The 18,586-nt window shown below is 42.1% G+C and overlaps 1 protein-coding gene across 1 annotated transcript; it reads left to right on the top strand.

The window, feature by feature from the left end:
• Positions 1 to 3,995: 3,995 nt before the first annotated feature.
• On the top strand, positions 3,996 to 18,134 carry LOC130259143 (ras-related C3 botulinum toxin substrate 1). Its single transcript, XM_056503142.1, has 6 exons — positions 3,996 to 4,466; positions 10,624 to 10,695; positions 11,661 to 11,778; positions 15,510 to 15,572; positions 16,276 to 16,435; positions 16,595 to 18,134. Exons 1-6 carry the CDS (start codon positions 4,432 to 4,434, stop codon positions 16,723 to 16,725), a joined length of 579 nt encoding a protein of 192 aa, XP_056359117.1. The 5' UTR covers positions 3,996 to 4,431; the 3' UTR covers positions 16,726 to 18,134.
• Positions 18,135 to 18,586: the final 452 nt, after the last annotated feature.

Here is an 18,586-nt window from a genome sequence, read left to right as displayed (position 1 = left end):
ACAGTGGAAGCACTGTCTGTTACTGCTTGCTAAACCTGAGGGTAGACATCAGTGAATGCAAAGCCTTATGTGGTTTTTGTAACTGAAATTCCTGAGAGAAGAAAGATTTGTCAGAAGCTACCTAAAGAAATACAGGACTTGTTTCTGTTTTATACATATACCAGAGACATCATCTATGCTAGAATCACATGAATAGGATGCTTTTATTTTACAATGCTTTATTAATAATGTAAAGATTTACATTATTTCATTTTATTTTCACGCTTCTTTAATCTGTTCTCTCTGATGCAGCAAATGCTGACATTTAAAAGTTGTGGTTCCTTTTTTATTGCTGGCTTTGGTTCCTCTAGAGCAGACTGACTGCTATATTTGAACAGCATACATATCACATGCAAGTACAGGGTTTTTTCAACACTCAGGAAGCTAATCATGCTAAAGCTGTTTGCCTGGAATATCTATCCATTACTTGTGGATTAGAATATTTTCTAATATTAATTTTATGTCAAGGTACCTCCCCAAGTTCCAAGTGAAGATAACTGAATTTCCTCCACAGCAATAGTGTCACTTTCCCCAATTAAAAATCTGTGGTCCATTAGCTTGACAAAGATATATCAACTAAAGAATTCAAACATCATTAAGCAAAAGACTTGGAATCTCAGGCAGCAACTGTTAAGTGAGAAGCTTTAAGTGGCAGTTACTGTCCAAACAGCTGGAACAAGTACTACTGTCTGGATTTAAAAACAGGGGGGCAGAGGGGCTCAGGGAGTGACAGGCCAGAAAGATGGATAACACCACAGCTGGAACTAGAGTCCAGGAAGGAATTTTGGATGCCCACTGCTGTCTGACATTGACTTTTTTCTACCAGTTACTGTGTACCTAATACTGCATCATTAAATTCCTTACTTTTGCCACTCAAATTAGGGCCAAGCCTTAATTACAATTCTAAAAGACAACTATGTCAGCTATTTTAAGATGAAAAAGCATCTGGAAACCCTGTTTTCTCTTGTAAGGTAAGTCTCTGCTTCTTGTGATGTTTGGGGGATTTTTGCTGCTGATTTTAAAATAAATTATCTAAAGAGAGAAGAGTGCAATATGCTGAAAACCTTATTCCACCCTCTGACACTTCACACCTTTGCTTCATGTAAAATTGGCTTTTGCACTTCAGTCCAAGGCCCAGTTTCCAGTGATTGTGAATTACAGTTACAGCTTTTTACCCTAAACCAGTTTTTCCACTATCGTTAAGGACAGAAGGTTCCTTTTGACCTCAATGCTGTACATGCTGAGTCCTGGAGGCAACTGAACAGAACTGCTGTCAGCAGGAGGTGTCATCTGTGAGAAAGGGAGCACACCTATGAATCACTGCCAGGTGTTCTGGTTGTTTCCCTGTTCAGAGTGTATACTGGGCCTTCTCTACTCCTGTGGCTTCATTAATGAGCTGTCAGTTACAGAGCACAGTAATAGTTGGGGATGAAAGATATAACAAAAGTGCAAATAATTATTGTCTCTCTAATGTTGATAGTCTGTGTCATGGTGAGTAGAACTTTCTAGACTTGCATCAGCGTCTAGATTTGCACCCTGCCACTCCCCATCCACAAAGGAGAATAATCCTGCCTCATTGCCAGCACACACACAATACACACATTCAGGCACTATCCCAAACAATCTTAAATAATGATTTCTTCTTGATGTCTAAGAAAAAGGCTCTCAACAATTGTAATGTGAGAGAAGACAAGGTGATAGAGCGTGGAATAATATTAAGACTGATCTAAGCCTCAGCTGTATGATTCATGGTTTTATCAGAGGTATGGAAAGATTTATAATGTGTTATTGTCACTGCCACTCGTTATTTACTTCCATCCTACTCCTCTGAGGTGCATTTGTAACTATTCTGTATACAACTCAGCACTGCAGTCATATGTATCAAACTGAGAATTCTAATAAGTTGTCTGTTGTTAACTTCTCACTCCTTTGCCTGTAAGCTTATTTTGTTAAACTAATGTTTCAAAGTATTCCGTATTGCTCTCTCTTCTCATTCTCAGGGGAAAATCCATACCTGCAAAGTGTTGAGTATTTGTAGCATGATGCGAGTTATCTTTTTCTCTTTAAAAACAAACACACTGCATCTAGGTAAACCAAATAGATGCAAAATAAAATAAAATGTAGCTGAACTATAATAATATTTCACAATAGAATATAACATCATATATTTTAAGGAGAATACACACAATTGTCTGCCAGGGCAAATAAAGCTACTGTAAGAGAAATATCAGGTATGATTTCAAATGCAAAATCTTAAAAAATTCCAAATGGCCTTTTTTATAACATTTGAGGAAATAAATATTCACAAATGTGTGGAGGACAATTGTCTAAATATGTTGCCATTATTATAATCTACCCAACCTGTAATATTGTTTTTAATGACTAACAGTAAATATTCATCTAGGCATTTTCTAATGTTGTCAATTATTTACCAAATTCAGTATAAAATTGTCAGTTTAAAACCTATTTAAACCATGCCCTGTGGTTTAACTTAAGTATTTTTGAGAGCACAAAATAATTGATCCCAAAACAATAGGGTGGATGAGCACTGAAAAGAACATATGTAAAAAGATAATGCTTCTCTCATGACAGGATCATAAAACAATTTGTGCTAAAGTGTTTTGTCTCTTACAGCCTTCATCCTTGTCTTTATGTGCTATTTTGTAATTATATTGTAAATGCTGTTGTACCTCTTTTTCATAGAAAAAGCTCTAATCATCCCTCTGTTATACACTGGATAAAAAAAGAAACAGTGAAGGAAGAGACAGGTGGTGGAAAATGAGAAGCAGTTTTACATGTCCCTCGAATCTCCCCATGTGGTGGGTCTGACACCAGTTAGACACTGGTGGTGCTGCTGTGTTCCTGTGCAGGATCCCAGAGGCCCAGGGGCTGCTGCAGCAGCCAGGAGCAGCAGGAGCGCAGAGATCCTGCAGGGATCCTGCCCCTCCCTCGGTCCTGCCCACACCTCCGCTCGCTGCGCTCCTGCTGGGCACAGAGCCGGTGCCAGCTCAATGGCAGCGCCAAAGGCTTGGCTTTAAAGATATTTAGCTTAAGTGACAACCCATTCCAGCTTCCATCTGTGTGAGGGAACACGGACATACAAGTGTTGCAAAAGTAGCCTTTCGGTTCACAGTGACAGGATTTCCTCTCTGATGGGAAATATCTGAGAATTATCTCTGCTTAATGAAAGAAAAATGAAAGGAAATGAAACTGTCTTGGAATGCTCTGCTCACTGATGAAGTTGCATTGTGTGGTATCAAAATAATTTAGAAATGTTCTGAAATTAAGAGAAGACCAAATCACTGGAAAACCACCCTCTATGGTGGTTTTGTTCATCCTCACTTTGCAGGATCAGTCTGTGCATGGGTCCCCTCTCCACACTTCCTTTAGGAGCAGATGGCAGTGCAAACAAAGGAACAGTGCTTCTGTGCATCAGCTCAACCAGGACATGCTCTGGCAAGTACAACTATGGCAAGAACTAATTGTAGAAATTAAGACTCTTGGGATCATCAGACCTTCTCTGCTTGACTTCTGATTCACTATTTCATGGAAATAACTGGTTTGCTTGAGGGAAAAAAGAAACCCAAAGCTCTGTGAGGCCTGACAATCTCTGAGTTGTCCCATCTTGAGAAGATTGGATATGTACTGATTTGATCTGATCTGAAACTTGCCAGCACAATTAATGTTACACACAGCTTATCACGAGGAGGAGGATAGTGTGAAGATCCACGGATGAAGTGAAACAATCTGGCTCTGCAGAGGTGGCACTGTGAGAGATGGTCCCATGGCACATGCCTGGCTGGGGAAAGTGGGCACCTGGCCACAGGAGCAGAGGGGGAACGTTGCGGTGACCCGAGTTACACGTGCTGAGTACGTCTGTGGGGTAAACACAACATTAACATGCTTAAGAGCTGCCAGGAATGAGGTTTCTCTATGACAGGTGCCAGGCGTGATAGACGGGACACATGGTGGTGTCAACGGCAGCTCTGTGTTCAAGAGCGACTCGTTAAGACGCGACAGGGCTGCTGTGGGACGATGCCCAGCCCCTTGTCCCTGACCGGGCTGCGGGCTTTTGCCAGCAGTGCCAGCGCCGCCATCCCCGCTCGGAACGGCTCCGCCTGAACACAGCACACACGGATCAAGGGCCGGGGCTGTGCTACTGACCCCGTGCAGGAGCGGGGCCCCGGCCCTGCGCCCGCTCCCGCCCCGAGCCGAGGCACCGCCCGCGACGCGGCCCCGGCGCGGCCCGGCCGGATGTGAGCGCGGCGCCGCTTCCTGCGCCCGCAGTCCGCCCTCTCCCTCCCCGCCTTGGGTGGTGCCGCTGCTTCGTCCCCGCTCCAGGCTCAGGGCGGAGGCGGCCGCCGCTCCCTGCTCCGCTCAGCAGCAGCCCCGATGCAGGCCATCAAGTGTGTGGTGGTGGGCGACGGGTAAGTCCGAGGGACCCTGGGCCGGGCCCGGCGCTCCGCCGCTCCGGGGGGATGTCGGGCCGCGGGGCGGGAGCGGCTCCGGGCCCCGCCGCGGGGTGTGGGCGATCCCGGCGCGGGCGCGGCCCGGCCTGAGGGAGCGGGGCTGGCCCGGAGCGGGGCCGGGGCCGGGCCGAGGCGGCGGCCGGGGCCAGGGGCGAGTGGGTGGGTGGCGGCCGCGGCTTCCTGCTGCTGGTGCTGCCGGACGGGGCGGGGAGCGCGGGCACGGCGGGCCCGGAGCGGGGTGTGCGGGGGTCGGCAGCCGTGCGCCTCCCCAGCCGAGCCCCCATCGCCGCGGGGCTGCTGCTGCGGGGCCGGGGCCGGGCTGGGACCGAGCGTTCCGCCTTGGTGCGGGCAGAAGCGGCCGCCTCAATGGACGGGGTGTGCTGGGCTGTCCGGGCCGCTCCCTGCACTGCCACTGCTTGCTGCTGTTCTTGCATCACCGGAGTCGTCCAAACGTGTTAAAATATTTGCTGCTGTTTTAATTATATGAGAAAATTAATACTGATTTAAATACTTTTTGTGAAAGTAACAAACTTACTGCCTTTTAAGAGATTGATTTTTGACGTCTGACTTTTGCAGTAAAACTGAGTGAAATATACTTAACTCCATGCAGATCATAAATGCTTTTGGGCAGAAACTGGTTTTTTGGCCGCAGACAACTGGTCTTGTAAGGCTCCTGTCTAAAGGAGACAGATAGGCCCTTGAAATACAAATAGTTAATGATATACTTGTCTGTGAAGAGCTCTTACACCTACAGTATCTTAATATGGTCTAACCTATATGTGAAACAAGTTGGGAATGCTGTTTAGAATTGAGTTAACCCATAAGTTTAGCAGTTGGATTTCAGTGTGAGGAGTGCTGGAATTGAGAAAAGAGTTTGTGTGTTTGGTATTTTTGAATATTCTCCATGATACTGTTCCCCTCAGCCCAGAGGGATTCTCTCTCTTACTCGATGTCAGAGCTCAGGGGAACATCACGGGCCAGCTGGAAAACAAGACTTGTCTTATGCAGTTTGAGTTTTTTTGGTTTTTTTGTTTTTTTTTTTCCTTTAGGAGAAACAAAAATCCCAGTGTAGACTGAGCATAATTGGTATCACAGCAAACTTCTGTAGATGACAGAGGAGTGAAGTGTAGCTAAATGGACTCACCACAGTGGTCTGTAATTTAACATGGTGCCTTAATTTTCAAGTTATTTGGTGGGAAGGAGTTGGTTTGTTGATTTGTTTTTAATGATGTAGAATTCCTTAAAAAGGCAGCTAAATATGGCTGAAAGATGAACCTTACATTGTGCCAAATTTGTTTTGACTTGCTGTGTAAGATTTGGAGTAATATGAACATGAAAGTGGTATCTCAATAAATCATTGTCATAGTAGTGTAATTCTTTGATACCAGATAGGATAACTGCGGACTGCTCTTTTGGTTATATTAAATTTAAACCAAACAAAATTGCTTTTTTAATATATATATATATATATATTTTTTTTTTTTTTTTTAATTTTTTTTTAAATTATCTGAACTCTGTATTTACAGTGCTGTAAATAAATGTGATGCATCATGTTTGGGTGGGGATAAGGCTCAGTCTACTTCCTCCTCTAGAAGTGAGAACTCAGCACAAACCAGCTGTATAATGTTCAGTAACACATTCAACAGAACAGTTCTTTGGGTCATTTGCTTTGTAAACCATCCCTCTTCCTAGCATTTTTGTTTTTCTTTGTCTTGGAAATGTAGGTGGTGTAGTTCTACCTGACTTTTCTACATATGTGTGAACAAAATACAGTAGTTTAATTTATTTTCCTTCCTCTTCAGTTAGAAGCAAATTTTTCTTAAGGTTCTTTTCAGATACTGTTGCTCATTTTTGGTAGCTTTGTATGAGAATGCTCTGTTCACTGTTTTGTTAAAATGTATTTAACTATTTGTGTTCCTTTGTGCTATTGATCCTTCAAGAGCTCCAGCATTGCAGGTATTCTAGGAAATGTCGTGTTTGGCTTAGATAAGGCCAAAGTTTTAGTGTTCCTGTAAAACAATGCAGGTTAAAGATTTGCTTATGTAATATAAAACTTGGGTATTGTTTTATGTACCCTCAACAAAGATCTGCTAGGAACAAAAATAAACAAAGCTTTAGAAGTACCTGTGGTTATTTTTAAAATTTGTTAATGAGGAGGCTGTTTCTCATATGTAACTCACGTTTTGTCTTTAGAGTTTTCATTACTGGATGTTTAGACAACTAGACTAGAAAAGTGTGGCATGTGTGCTAGTTTGGGCTATTGTATTTTCCTCTGGTTTTTTTTTTTTTTTTTTTTTTTTTTTTTTTTTTTTGGTTTTTTTTGTTTTTTTTTATTTCGCTGTGGGGATTGTTTGGGGGAAAATAAATGACAACTGTTGCTTTGAGCTGTCATGACAGAGAGCAGGAGGAATGTGCAGGACAGATGAAGAGCAGCCGCTGGAGTAACTGCAGGAATTGCTGTTGATTGACACTTGAGAACAAGCATTGGTGGAAGTTATTTTTAGCAGCTTTTGTTTTCACTCCAGAAAGGCAGCTGCTAAGTGGTACAAAATCTCCAGTGATGTTGTGTAAGGCCAGAAGAAGTTCTGTGTTTTGGAGAAATTACCAATTATTAGATGCCACAGAAGTTGTTGCACTTCATGCTCTTTTGTAGGCATCTTTTAATTGTGGCAATACTGTAAGAGCAGTAATTTAGGAATCCTTGTTTGAAATTTTTTTTTATCTGAGGCCTTGTCTGCTAAAGCTGTGCTTTTTTTTTGTGTGTGTATTTGCTTTGATGACTGGGAGAAGGGAAGGGCATGTGTAGGGGGATTGGCTTTTTACTGAGGGTAGTGCAGTGTTCATGTGAGACTCTGAGCACCTCGGGTCCCTCCCGTGCCGTCTGGAGAAAGTGCAGTGACGTGAAGTTTGGTAACTTGTGTTACTAAAAAAGTGATTTAAAAAGTAATTGTTTTATAAGTACTGAAGAGCATATTTGGGAGAGGGTGTGGCACAGTGAGTAATAGAGTTTATCTGAGAGCCTCATGTAGCTAAACCTCCTGTAGCAGCAGCACTGAACTCTTGATCTGAGGGTGGTACTAGGGAAATCTCAGTTACTCCAATGTCTCACCAAAGACCTGGGCTGTTGGGCATCATGTCTGCCAGAGAGTTTGCTCATGTGCATCAGAGAAAGAAAGAAATGGCTCAAGCAAAGCCTTTTGTGAGGGTTACCACCTGTTTGCAGGTAAAAAATGGCTCCAAGGAGCTCTACTGTGGGGAAATTTCATAAAACTTGTTAGCATAACTAAAGAGAAGATATGTTTTGTGTTTAGGAATCAATACATATGTGGTTATATAAATACATTGATTCCTGCGTGCTACTTGGAATCAAAAAGGGACTCAGTGCTGTCTTTTGTTAAGGTAGTTTTGTTAAGCATTTAAAGCTGGATTTCTGTAGGCCATGTTTTTAATGACAGTCAAATGTTGCTAGCTTTATTTATGTAATAGTGGGTGGACAGAGCTGTGATTAAGTAGTTGCTAGAAATCTTATGACTAATCTTGGTGTTATTTTAGATTCTTAGTCTCAGCCTTTATGTACAAGGATTTAAACTTTGCCAAGCAGTTGGAATTCTCTTTAGGGGAGTTGCTATATTACAGAAATTAGTAGTCTAAAAAGTTGATAAAGCACTTAGAGGATGTACTTTATAAAGGTAGGCATTAGTGTTTATTTTTAAGACTGGTGACCATGATGATCTGGTTTGTGTGGCAGTGAGCCAAAAGGCAAGGAAAGCAGGAAACCTGGATGGAGTAAGTCTGAAATGGGGTTGTTGAACGTGTTTTCTCTTGTTTAAATGACTCTGGCTGATTGGTGCTGCAGAAACACACTACAGGCACTTCTAAACTTGGAATGAATTCTCTCACCACCTTCCTGTGCTATTTTGATTAGCCAGAGCAGACCTGGGAGTTTCAGTGCAAGGTGGGCAGAGGAGCCTGGATTCATAGAACAGTTCTCGATCCACTGCTGAAAGTGTTGAGTTCAACTTTAATTTTGTGGAAGCTCAAATTACCTGTAATGATTTTAATGGAAGCTGAAGAGTCAGCCCAGACAGGTTCCAGAACGTGTCTGTGTGCCTCGAGAGATTTCCCAAAGCATTTGGCTGTTGCTCTGCCTGGGATCCTGAAGGTTTTCCCACCTGTCCTTTGTGAGCTGGCCCTGCACAGCCGGCTGTGTGGTGATGTGAGAGCAACTCAGCAGCACATCCAAACTGATCTAACTCATCAGCAGGCAGCTAAAATAGCAAGTTGTCCTTATGGGGGAGGAATAACTTTCCTTAACTCCTTGTTCTGGCTTGTTAGAATGCTAGTTCAGGATCTAAGATGGGATCTCCTCTTTTGACAGCTGTTGAACAGGTATCTGTGTGGTGAACTACTCCTTGATTGTTTCCCACACAAGTTTTTTTTAAGGGTAAATCCATCTACTTTTGAGCACAAGTATGTCTCAGACCTTTTACAACAAGGGAATGTTCAGAGATTGTCCTTAATGGGAACAGAATTAAATGCCTCCTTTCATGATGCTATTATAGCTTGGTAAAAAGAGTGTGTGCTGAAAGGAAAAATCCCTCAGACTATGTGAGGCTGGTGTCTTAGAAGCAGGTGTGAAAAGCAGGGTGGAAAACTGCATGGTATGATCAGGGTTGCAGCAGATAGGGTGTTATGCCAGGTATTGGCTCAGAAATGTAAAGCAAATTACAGTTAAAATGATATGGGGGACAAAATCCCAGATAATTTTGCACACTGAAGCATCTCTTCCATAGCTCAAGTGTTTCAGGTGCTTTCAGAAGCTGCTGTCAAATACCTTCTTGGGCTAATGCAGAGAGGAACTGCTTAAAGTTGAATGGAGGTACTTTAGTTCGAGATTGAGCTGTGACTTAGGGATATGACACAGCTTAAATTCACTTGTGAAAGATTTAGTTCAGGAGGCTCGTGAGTCAAACCTCACACTAATGGCACGATCATACTTGTAGGTGCAGCAGGATTTCAAAGTTGCTGCTGACTGGCTTTGAGCAAATCGCTGTAGTGATAAAACATCTGCAAGACAATGCAGTTTGCCCTGCCTGGGAGCAGGAGGGGGTCGGGCTGTGGGGCTGTCTGGCAGCGTCCTTGGAGGAGCCAGCGCACCCCTGGAATCTCTCACACTCTAAGGATTATGCACTGCAAGTGGGAAGCCTGCAAGGGAACCAGGCTGCAGTGTCACGAACACTCTTTGCAGAGGCTATTTTAAGAAAGAAATAAGGCCCAATCTCAAGTTTTCCAACACTTAATTGAAACTGTAACAAAAATTGAATGCTGTCCTTAATCATATGTTTGACTCCAGATAAGATGTGGGGAGGAGGGTGGAGAAGGGAACGAGCTGGCTGCCAGAGTTTTGAAGGGATCCTGGAACAAAGCCTTGTCCTGCCCTCATTTGAGGCTCCTGTGAATTAGATCAGTAGGAAGAGGTTTGGTGTTCCAAGTTTTCCACTACTGGAATGTAATTTATCTGTAAATCAGTTAATGAAATGTTTGAGTAGTGGGTGCACACATGTGGGGAGTCGCTTTGCAATAGCAGTAAATAATATGAGAGTTATCATTTGTATTCATTCCTTAAATACTCAAAAGTAATGATGTGTTGAGAAATTACACTTTTCAAGCTTTAACTTCACTTATATGCAAGTATACATTTTTCTGGAAAATATAAGAGTTTTGGAATTGTGTAAGGGTGTCTGGAAATTCTTCTCAGGTTTTTTTAATTTCAGCATTGGAAGAAGGCCATCTTTCTGAGTATTCAGTCAGGTGACTAGGGGATGTTAGTAGTCTAATTAATACATATGGATTTGTTGGGGGTTTTTGTGACTAAAAATGAGCAAAATTTGGTAATTTATCACTTCACAAAATGGATGTTTATACTAGGGTTTTTTTTATTGTCAGTAATTTTAAAGCTGCAGTCTGTCAGCTGTTTTCCTGCACAGTAATGACTGGAGATGTTCAGTTGTCCTTGGGTGTCTGGATGTAATTAGTCTTCTTCCTCCTACAAGGTATATTATTTCTCGTTATTCAAGATGAATGTGTTTTACATGTGAACTTTCTCTTTTTGCAGTGCTGTAGGTAAAACATGCCTACTCATCAGTTACACAACCAATGCATTTCCTGGAGAGTATATACCCACGGTGTAAGTACTTATAAAATCCAAAAAACTCATTTCTTCTTCAGCTTCTCAATGCCTACTGCCATTTCAGATTCCTTACCTGAATTGTTTGAATTGGCTGCAAGCACCCCTCAGGTGTCTGTAAGGAACACTTTGAGCTTTTGCTGCAGCACAGTCACACCAGTGCTTGCTGATGGTCCCTGAGTTTTGGCTCTCTGTACCCTTTGGGCCTGGCAGATTAGGGACTAACATTTGCTAACATTTTACCAGATGTTGTTCTCTTCCAAAATAGTGTGTTTCTGTCTCTAATGTCATTCATAATAAGCTGTCCCAAGGCTGAACAGCTTGTAAAACATTATATCATAGTCAGAAATAGTTGTCTTACATGGCTGGTGATTTTTTGTTTATTTGTTCCTTCCACTTTTTGTGCTACTGCCAATCCTGTGCTAAGCCAGCCACGGCTCTTTAGCTCCTCAGGCGAGACTGTGGAGACTCATTTATTCTGGTGCTTCCCTTTTTCTTTCACATAAGGATTTGTCAGTATCAGTATTAGTGCAGTTCTCTTTTCTAGGGCCTGCTGAGGGTGTTTTATACATATGCAGCTTCTTTGCCCTTTTTAGAGATGTCTCTCTATTTTCATCTGGTTATGGTGCTCTCTGAAGTATTGATGAGCTTTTCAGACAACAAAATACATTCTAGTGAGGTTTGCAGATGAGTTTTGTTACCTGTCCAAGGCCTTGTTGCCTTAGTTACTGTTGTTTCCTTTTTTTTGGTCTTAAATTCGAGTCTGTTGTGTATAATTTTTTATTCCATTACCCAATATCATGCTTGTTAGGGGAAGAACAACTTTGCTGTCTCTGGGGAGCTGGTGGATGCAATGAAAATATTCCCTTCCCCAGTTTTCCCAGTTTTTCGCTCTGTGAGGGAAAAATCCTCAAGTGCCTTATTTTACTGCAAGCTAATGCAGTTAACTCTCTCTTTATTTTTAGTTTTGACAACTACTCTGCCAATGTAATGGTTGATGGAAAACCGGTCAACCTGGGTTTGTGGGACACAGCTGGTCAAGAGGACTATGACAGACTACGTCCACTCTCCTACCCACAAACAGTAAGAGCTGCAGGGTGACACCAGGAGCAGTCTCTACAGCTTTGTCTAACATTAGCATTCTTCCTTTTCAACATATGGCCAACATTGTCACACCTGGAGCTGCATTTATTAGTAACAGTGACCTCTTTCATTTCATGTGCTGTAGCTGTAATTTATAATCTCTGGGGTGTGTGCAGTTGTAAAAAAGTTAAAATTTGCATGCCCTGTGTATTTGTGTGCACAAATACACTTGTGTTTGTACTTGCTGGGTTTTGTGTAGTTGGAGCCTCAGAATTGTCTAGAATGCTTGATTTAAAATTAAAAAAAACACTCCAAAACTATCTCAGAGTATCTTGGTGAATAGTCCCATCAGCTAGTCCATTTATTTTAATGTTAGCATGCCTGCCAAAGGCAGAGTTTGTTTTTGGTTTTAGGCGATGTTTGGCTGCAACCTGACACTGTCACTGCTAAGCACTTGATATTGTTTAGTCTATGTGAAGATGTTCTACATGTGAAAGAGGCAGCACTGAATGAAGAGATTATTGATATTGACAGAGGCTGTGGTGTCCCAGCTTTCCAATGTAGTTGAGCCCGTGGTTATTTTATTGCTTGCTGTAGTTTGTGCTGTGACATCAATACAAATGTGCTTGTCTTCTCCGTGTGCACCTGGTAAAGTCCTGCCTGCATCCTGCATCTTTCCATGTTCAAGGAAAACACTGAAGTGATCTACTCTCTTCTTTCTAGTGTGACTTCAGCTATAGTTAATCTTTGTAGAGGTGTTTTGTAATCTGTTTAGAGCAATGGCTCTTACCTGATGGAGCTGTGCTATGAGTAAAGAAACAGTAATTTGCAGGAGTTTTTTGGCACTGAATACTTTTGCTGTTGACTGTCAAATATGTTAAAATGCTAATAATGAAAAATGCAAAATTGTTTCACTCTACAGCATAACTGCTCTCTTGAATAATGTGAATCTTATTTAAGGAATTCTATTGCTATTTTCAGTAATCTGTCCTTTATTCACAATTTTCCTTAATTCACTGGTCACTAACTTACAGTCATTAGGCTTCCCCATCAGTTATGATACACAAGATTGATATGAATTTACCAGTTGTGGGCAACTGTAGTTGAAATCTCAGAAATACCTGTATATTTTAGAATGAGAGACAATTGAAAGCTGTTTTTCTCTAAGACTTAGATATTTATAGGATACTTCAAAGTTCAGTTTCGCTTAACATCATAAAAGTAAAAATATTTTCAAAAAAGTAGAGGAAGGTATGATGGAAGATCTCTAGTAGGGACAGAGTGTCTGTGACAAAGGGACAGAATGCACATGCATGTCTTCAGCCTGCTAAAATTGTGGCTTTCTGGTAGACTGCAAAATAATTCCATTGTCTGTGCAAGGATGTATGACTGTGCAGTACAGGTTTGGAGTACTTTCAGTCATTTGGATTGCTTTTTTGCAGCAGTAAATGAAACAGGGTGGTAAATCTTGAAGTGAAGAATTCTTCAGATTTCAGATTCATCACCCCCACAAAACTAACAAAAAGCACAGAGGAAGAGAACAGTGGTGCTGACGAAACCTGACTTTTTTTAGGATCTGTGTTCAGCCTCCCTTTTCCTTCACTTGCTATTTAAAACTCAGCCCCTGCATGTTCCTGTGGCCCTCCTTTCCCTGTTTGTGCACCTGAAGGATGTTGTGGGCGAGGTGAAAGCAGCAGGTGTTGGTTACTTGGGCAGCGTGTGCTGGGATCAGCCACCCAGCAGTTAACAGCTGGTAACTTCACAGTGAGGGCTTGGCATTAATTTGTAACTCTTTCTCATTCATGTTTTTATTTTATTCCTTAAAATATGCAGGAATTTAATATCTTCCTTAATGCATTTGAAACCTACTACTATTTCCAAATATTTGGGGAAGGAAAAAGTTGGGACAGAAATGGTGGTCAGGTCTGTTTCCTCAGGAGACCAAACCAAAGAGAAGTTGTTAGTTGGGTGCTTTTCAAGAGAGGGTTGATCTTGCAGGTTTCCCCTGACAGTGCAGAACTGGTTTCTGGGGAAGGCTGGTGTCTGCTCTGGGTGCTGTTGGTTGTGCTGAATTACAGGGCAGCGTCTCTCTTAAGAAGAAAATCCTCCTTGAGAATATCTGTGAGCAGAAATTGCTGACTGAAAACATTTCCCTTAAATCTGTTTGAGGAGTAACTTTATCTCCTACTGTTATTAGGTTGGAGGAACCAATGGTAAGAATATATCTTCCAGTCTGACAGATCAACCTATTGCCGTATGTAAAACTTTAAATAAACTTCAGTTCCAAGTTCTGTCATCTTGTCTTGCCTATGATAGTGATAAATTGGCCCCTATTTTTTGAACAAATACTTCTCTTGGAACTATTAAATTGCTAGATCTGAGAACTCTGTTACCAAATTTATATGAGTTGCTAAGATTAAATATTTTCTTGAAAACAAATAGCTTTTCCTACTAGTGTGCAAGACACCTGAGATCTTCCAGTAATTCCTTGTGGTTACACCAAATCTTTTGATCTCTGGAGCTAGTGGAGGACAGAGTCTCCTCAAGTGCAGCCCTTGAGTCCCCACAAACCTGCAGAATTGGAAAACAGAAGTAGTGGCCATAGTATCACGTTATTTGATGTTGTTTCTTTCTTCTTCTGGGACGCTGCTACGGAAACTGTTGGGGTGATGCATGAACAACTGGGTTGCAAGTGCTTAGCAGTGAGATGTCAGCTGCTGACCTAACAAAATGCCTTGAAATGCAGCACAATCAACTAACACACTGCAATGCCTGATTCTGTAGCACGTTTGGTACCAGAATAAGTACGGATGCAGAGGTAGGTTGGGGAAAGTTGGGCTTGTTCAGGAGACACCTACCAAGTTTTGGGTCATACAGCAAGTTTACATCAGCACAGACAGAGGAAATGAGTGTTCTGAATGCCTGAAGAGCTGGAGCTTGTCATCTATGAAACCTGAATTGTATCCTGTGGTTACTATAAACATGTGATCTGAAGTGTTTTTACCTGCTCTTACTCAGAATCTTTTGCCTTCAGTTGAAAAGAAAGATGTGCAAGATCCCTAAAAATGGCCATTTTTCTTTCTGCTTTTTCATTATTTAGAAAGGAAAGGGAGGAGCTTTGAGATTTTTAATGACCTTTTCAATCCTAATTTGGTTATAGAGAAGTTATAAAATGTTTTTTTTTACTGGCATTCAGTAGGAGTGAAGTTTTATAAAAAGTTCAACAAGCTGCTTGTGATTTGGGTATGGAAACAATAATTGTAGAAATTCTTGTGTGGGGTTTTTTTTTGTTTTTTTTTTTTTTTTTCATACCGTTGAAATTGGCCTTTGCAATTTAAGGCTACTTTAAAGTTGTGTATTAATTGTTAACACTTCGCAACATCCTGTGCTGATGAGGTCAGTGAAGAAGAAATGACATTTAGAGAAAAAAATCCTTGAAAGGCAGTGGTATTAGTGTCCTAGTTGCTGGCTACTGCAATAGCTGATTATAAATTTGACTGCATTCTATTTGTTATTTGTTTCCCCCTTTCTCTCTGGCTGCTTGCAGCTGCCTGGGAATGGATTTCCCACTGGGAAAGCTGCCTCTGATTGTCATGTGCAATGTGTAGCTGACCTTGCCTTTTGCAAGTCTGGTAGAGCTGGCAGTGTCATGGAGGCACTGGTGGTATTGGCCTGTTATCACACTCTGCAGTGGTTTCTGTTGGGCTGACCTCTGTCAACTTGTTTTGTAGGATGTCTTCTTAATCTGCTTTTCCCTCGTGAGCCCAGCTTCCTTTGAAAATGTCCGTGCTAAGGTAAGGATGAGCTGGTACCATTTTATTTCTGAATGTTCATCATACTGTTCACTTCACAGCAGAGCTTGGAAAATATTAGGTGCTTTTTTAAATTGTTTTTCCCACGTGCCCCATGAAATGCAGTTTGAAGAAGCAGAAATCCATTTGCCTAACTTGTGAGTCATGGAAGTTCAGGGCACATGACACACTTAAGTGCGAATTGTTCCTTGATGCATTGATAACAGTAATTTAAGTGTTCAGCCAGCAAGGTGCTGAGATCACAAACAGGAGCTTTCCTTTTAGTATAGTTTGAAACAAATGAGTTTTAAAACAAATGCATGTAAAAATTGGGTTGGTAGCACTTGTTCCTTGCATCAGCCATCCTTCTGCATGTGCTCTGTGACTGGGAGTATTCCCTCTCTTGACAACTCATCTGCAGAAGGAGGTGCCTCCATGGGGAAGGTGGGGTCAGGGCTCTTCTGGTGTGTGAGGAAAATACATCCCTTAATGGGCTACATTTTAAAATATATGGAAATAGCTGTTGGCTTCATTAACAGTGATGTGACTTTTCTAATCCTGCCCTGATGGGATCTGGATCGTCCCTCTACCCCGACTGACTGACTGACCAAAAGTGAAGGCCTGGGAGCCTTCAGATGTGCTGTTCCAGGGCCTTCAGGGAGCTCTGCCCCACACAAGAGACACCATTTTGTATTTGTCTTTGCAGTGGTACCCTGAGGTGCGGCACCACTGTCCCAACACCCCCATCATCCTCGTGGGCACCAAACTCGATCTGCGGGATGACAAGGACACGATTGAGAAGCTGAAGGAGAAGAAGCTGACTCCCATCACCTACCCCCAGGGCCTTGCCATGGCAAAAGAGATCGGTATGGCAGCAGCAGGGCTGTTGTGGGCTGGATCTAGGCTGTGTTTGTGGGAGACCTTGTACCTTAATTAAATGGAATGCCTGGCTTTTGTTGTGGGGCCAGCTGGGAGCAGTGCTGCTGGAGCTGTAACCTCTGTAACTGTGTCTCTGCTTCCCCCAGGCGCAGTGAAATATCTCGAATGCTCAGCACTTACGCAGCGAGGCCTCAAGACAGTGTTTGATGAAGCCATCCGAGCAGTGCTGTGCCCCCCTCCTGTAAAGAAGAGGAAGAGAAAATGTCTGCTGCTGTAAACGTTACCCTCCCCCACCCCATCAACCCTGTGCTTTGCTCAAACAATGGAGCATTCACATGCCAATTTTTTCTGTTATAAATTAGTTCTCTTCCATCAATTCTTGAATCAGTTGACAATTTCATGGTTTCATTTAAAGTCTGATTCTTACCTTGCATCCTTCTAAGAGTAAACTGAAAAGACACACCTATGTAAAGCCTTATTTTTAAAATCCTCTTCTTGCTCAACTAAATGTTGCCAAACTATCTGCTGAACTAAGCCGTATTGTTGTGCTACAAACACTAAACTGTTTTTTAAAGATTCTTCTTGAAAATGACTCTAATTTCTGGTAGGAAATGCAAAATCTCTTTCTAGTTTTTCACAGTAAGTAACAGTACCGGGGAATTAGCAGAACACTGCTCTAATGTGTTTTATTCTGAACTGTTTTCCCAGCGCAGCCGTTGCCTGTGGTGCCTCCAGCACCAGCTCTGGCAATGACTGACACCCCTGAGTCACAGTGTAAATGCTTTATCATTGGTAAGGGCTTGGTTGCAATCTAGTTCTTGCTGCTGTGATTGAAAAAAACCTATTCTTACTGAAGTGTATCTAGTCCTTTTGACAGCATTGTATTGTGATGAATAAGTGGAATATTGGGTTGGATCAGGAGATAGTGCCAGACAGTATTTTGACACTGTACAGCTGACTTACACTACACTGCCAGAGTAGCTCAGCATTTTCCCAGAGGTGCAGTGGTGGAGAGAGGTTGGTGTTCATGGGTAAATTCCTTTGAATTTCAAGTAGGGCATTCATGTAGGTACAATTCTGCATCAGTCATTCCCACTTTTATGTAGTAAATGCTTTTCTTGTAGAATCTCTTCTTACTGAGCAATATAACTTGTATTTTAAAACCTTCTGATTGATAGAAGTTAGCTTTTTTTTTTCTTTTTTTTTTTTTTTAGAGTAGAATGTTCAAGCATATCCTCATTTTCCTGTTATTTCTGACCCAGTAAGTTATGCTTTCTGAGGAGCTTTTAGTCTATTAACTAGGTGTAAAAATCATGTGAAGCAGCTTTACACATTTTAGTAATTTTTATATTTTAAACCTCTGTAACTGACAAACCTTTCAACCATCACTATCTGCAAGGTCCCCCCACTGTAACATGACTAATGCAGCCAAGTGTTCTTTCTGTCACTCCATGTGCAGCATCGATTGCGTAACAGTAACTTGGGTCTGTGAGGTTCTGTAATTAGTGCTAATGTTCTGTACCTTCCAAACTGGCAGGAATATAATGTTGAACTACACCCTTTCAACCACTAAAGCAAAATTTAAAAATAAAAGTTGCAAAATTGTGAAGTTTTTACATTGATCTTTTGCTAATGCAATTGGCAGTATGTTTTGCATGTATGACTTAATAAATCCTTGAATCACAAGTGTGGTAATGTTTGAGTTTCTGAGTGAGTCTCATTCTTGTGCCACTCTGAGCACACATTTTTGTTCCATGCCAGCAGCCCTGTGTGGCTTCTCAGGGGCAGTGTGCAAAGCCCAGGCTGGCAGTGCTGCTCTGAGAACCCAAACTAAACACAGCACTTGGCAACAGCTCTGCAGAGGCCCTGCTCTCAGGGCAGTTGTTACAGCTCCTGCTGTTGCCTGTGCACTGGTTAAAGCTGCCAACAGTGGGGGGCAGGTTCTCTGTTCCACTCCCCTCTATGCAAACAGAAATGCTTTTCCTCTGAACCGCTCACAGTTTGTGCTTAAATGCCCCAGATTCCAGGCTTTTATTGAAAGCCCTGCTCTGTGTGTTGCCTCCCCTCCTCCAGAGTGGCTGGTGCCCTGGGACCCACAGGCCTGGAAAGCAGCTCGGTCCCTGACTGACTTCTTTGCT

The sequence above is a fragment of the Oenanthe melanoleuca genome, chromosome 14, assembly GCF_029582105.1.
Source record: "Oenanthe melanoleuca isolate GR-GAL-2019-014 chromosome 14, OMel1.0, whole genome shotgun sequence".
Taxonomy (NCBI): domain Eukaryota; kingdom Metazoa; phylum Chordata; class Aves; order Passeriformes; family Muscicapidae; genus Oenanthe; species Oenanthe melanoleuca.
This window is presented reverse-complemented; position numbering and strand designations above follow the sequence as displayed.

What these genes read in the sequence shown, in the direction of transcription:
- LOC130259143 (XM_056503142.1), top strand. Translation starts at nt 4,432, where the DNA reads ATGCAGGCCATCAAGTGTGTGGTGGTGGGCGACGG. An exon ending in TGTGTGGTGGTGGGCGACGG is followed by an intron (nt 4,467 to 10,623) that starts GTAAGTCCGAGG and finishes CTCTTTTTGCAG; the next exon opens with TGCTGTAGGTAAAACATGCC. An exon ending in TTGAAAATGTCCGTGCTAAG is followed by an intron (nt 15,573 to 16,275) that starts GTAAGGATGAGC and finishes TTGTCTTTGCAG; the next exon opens with TGGTACCCTGAGGTGCGGCA.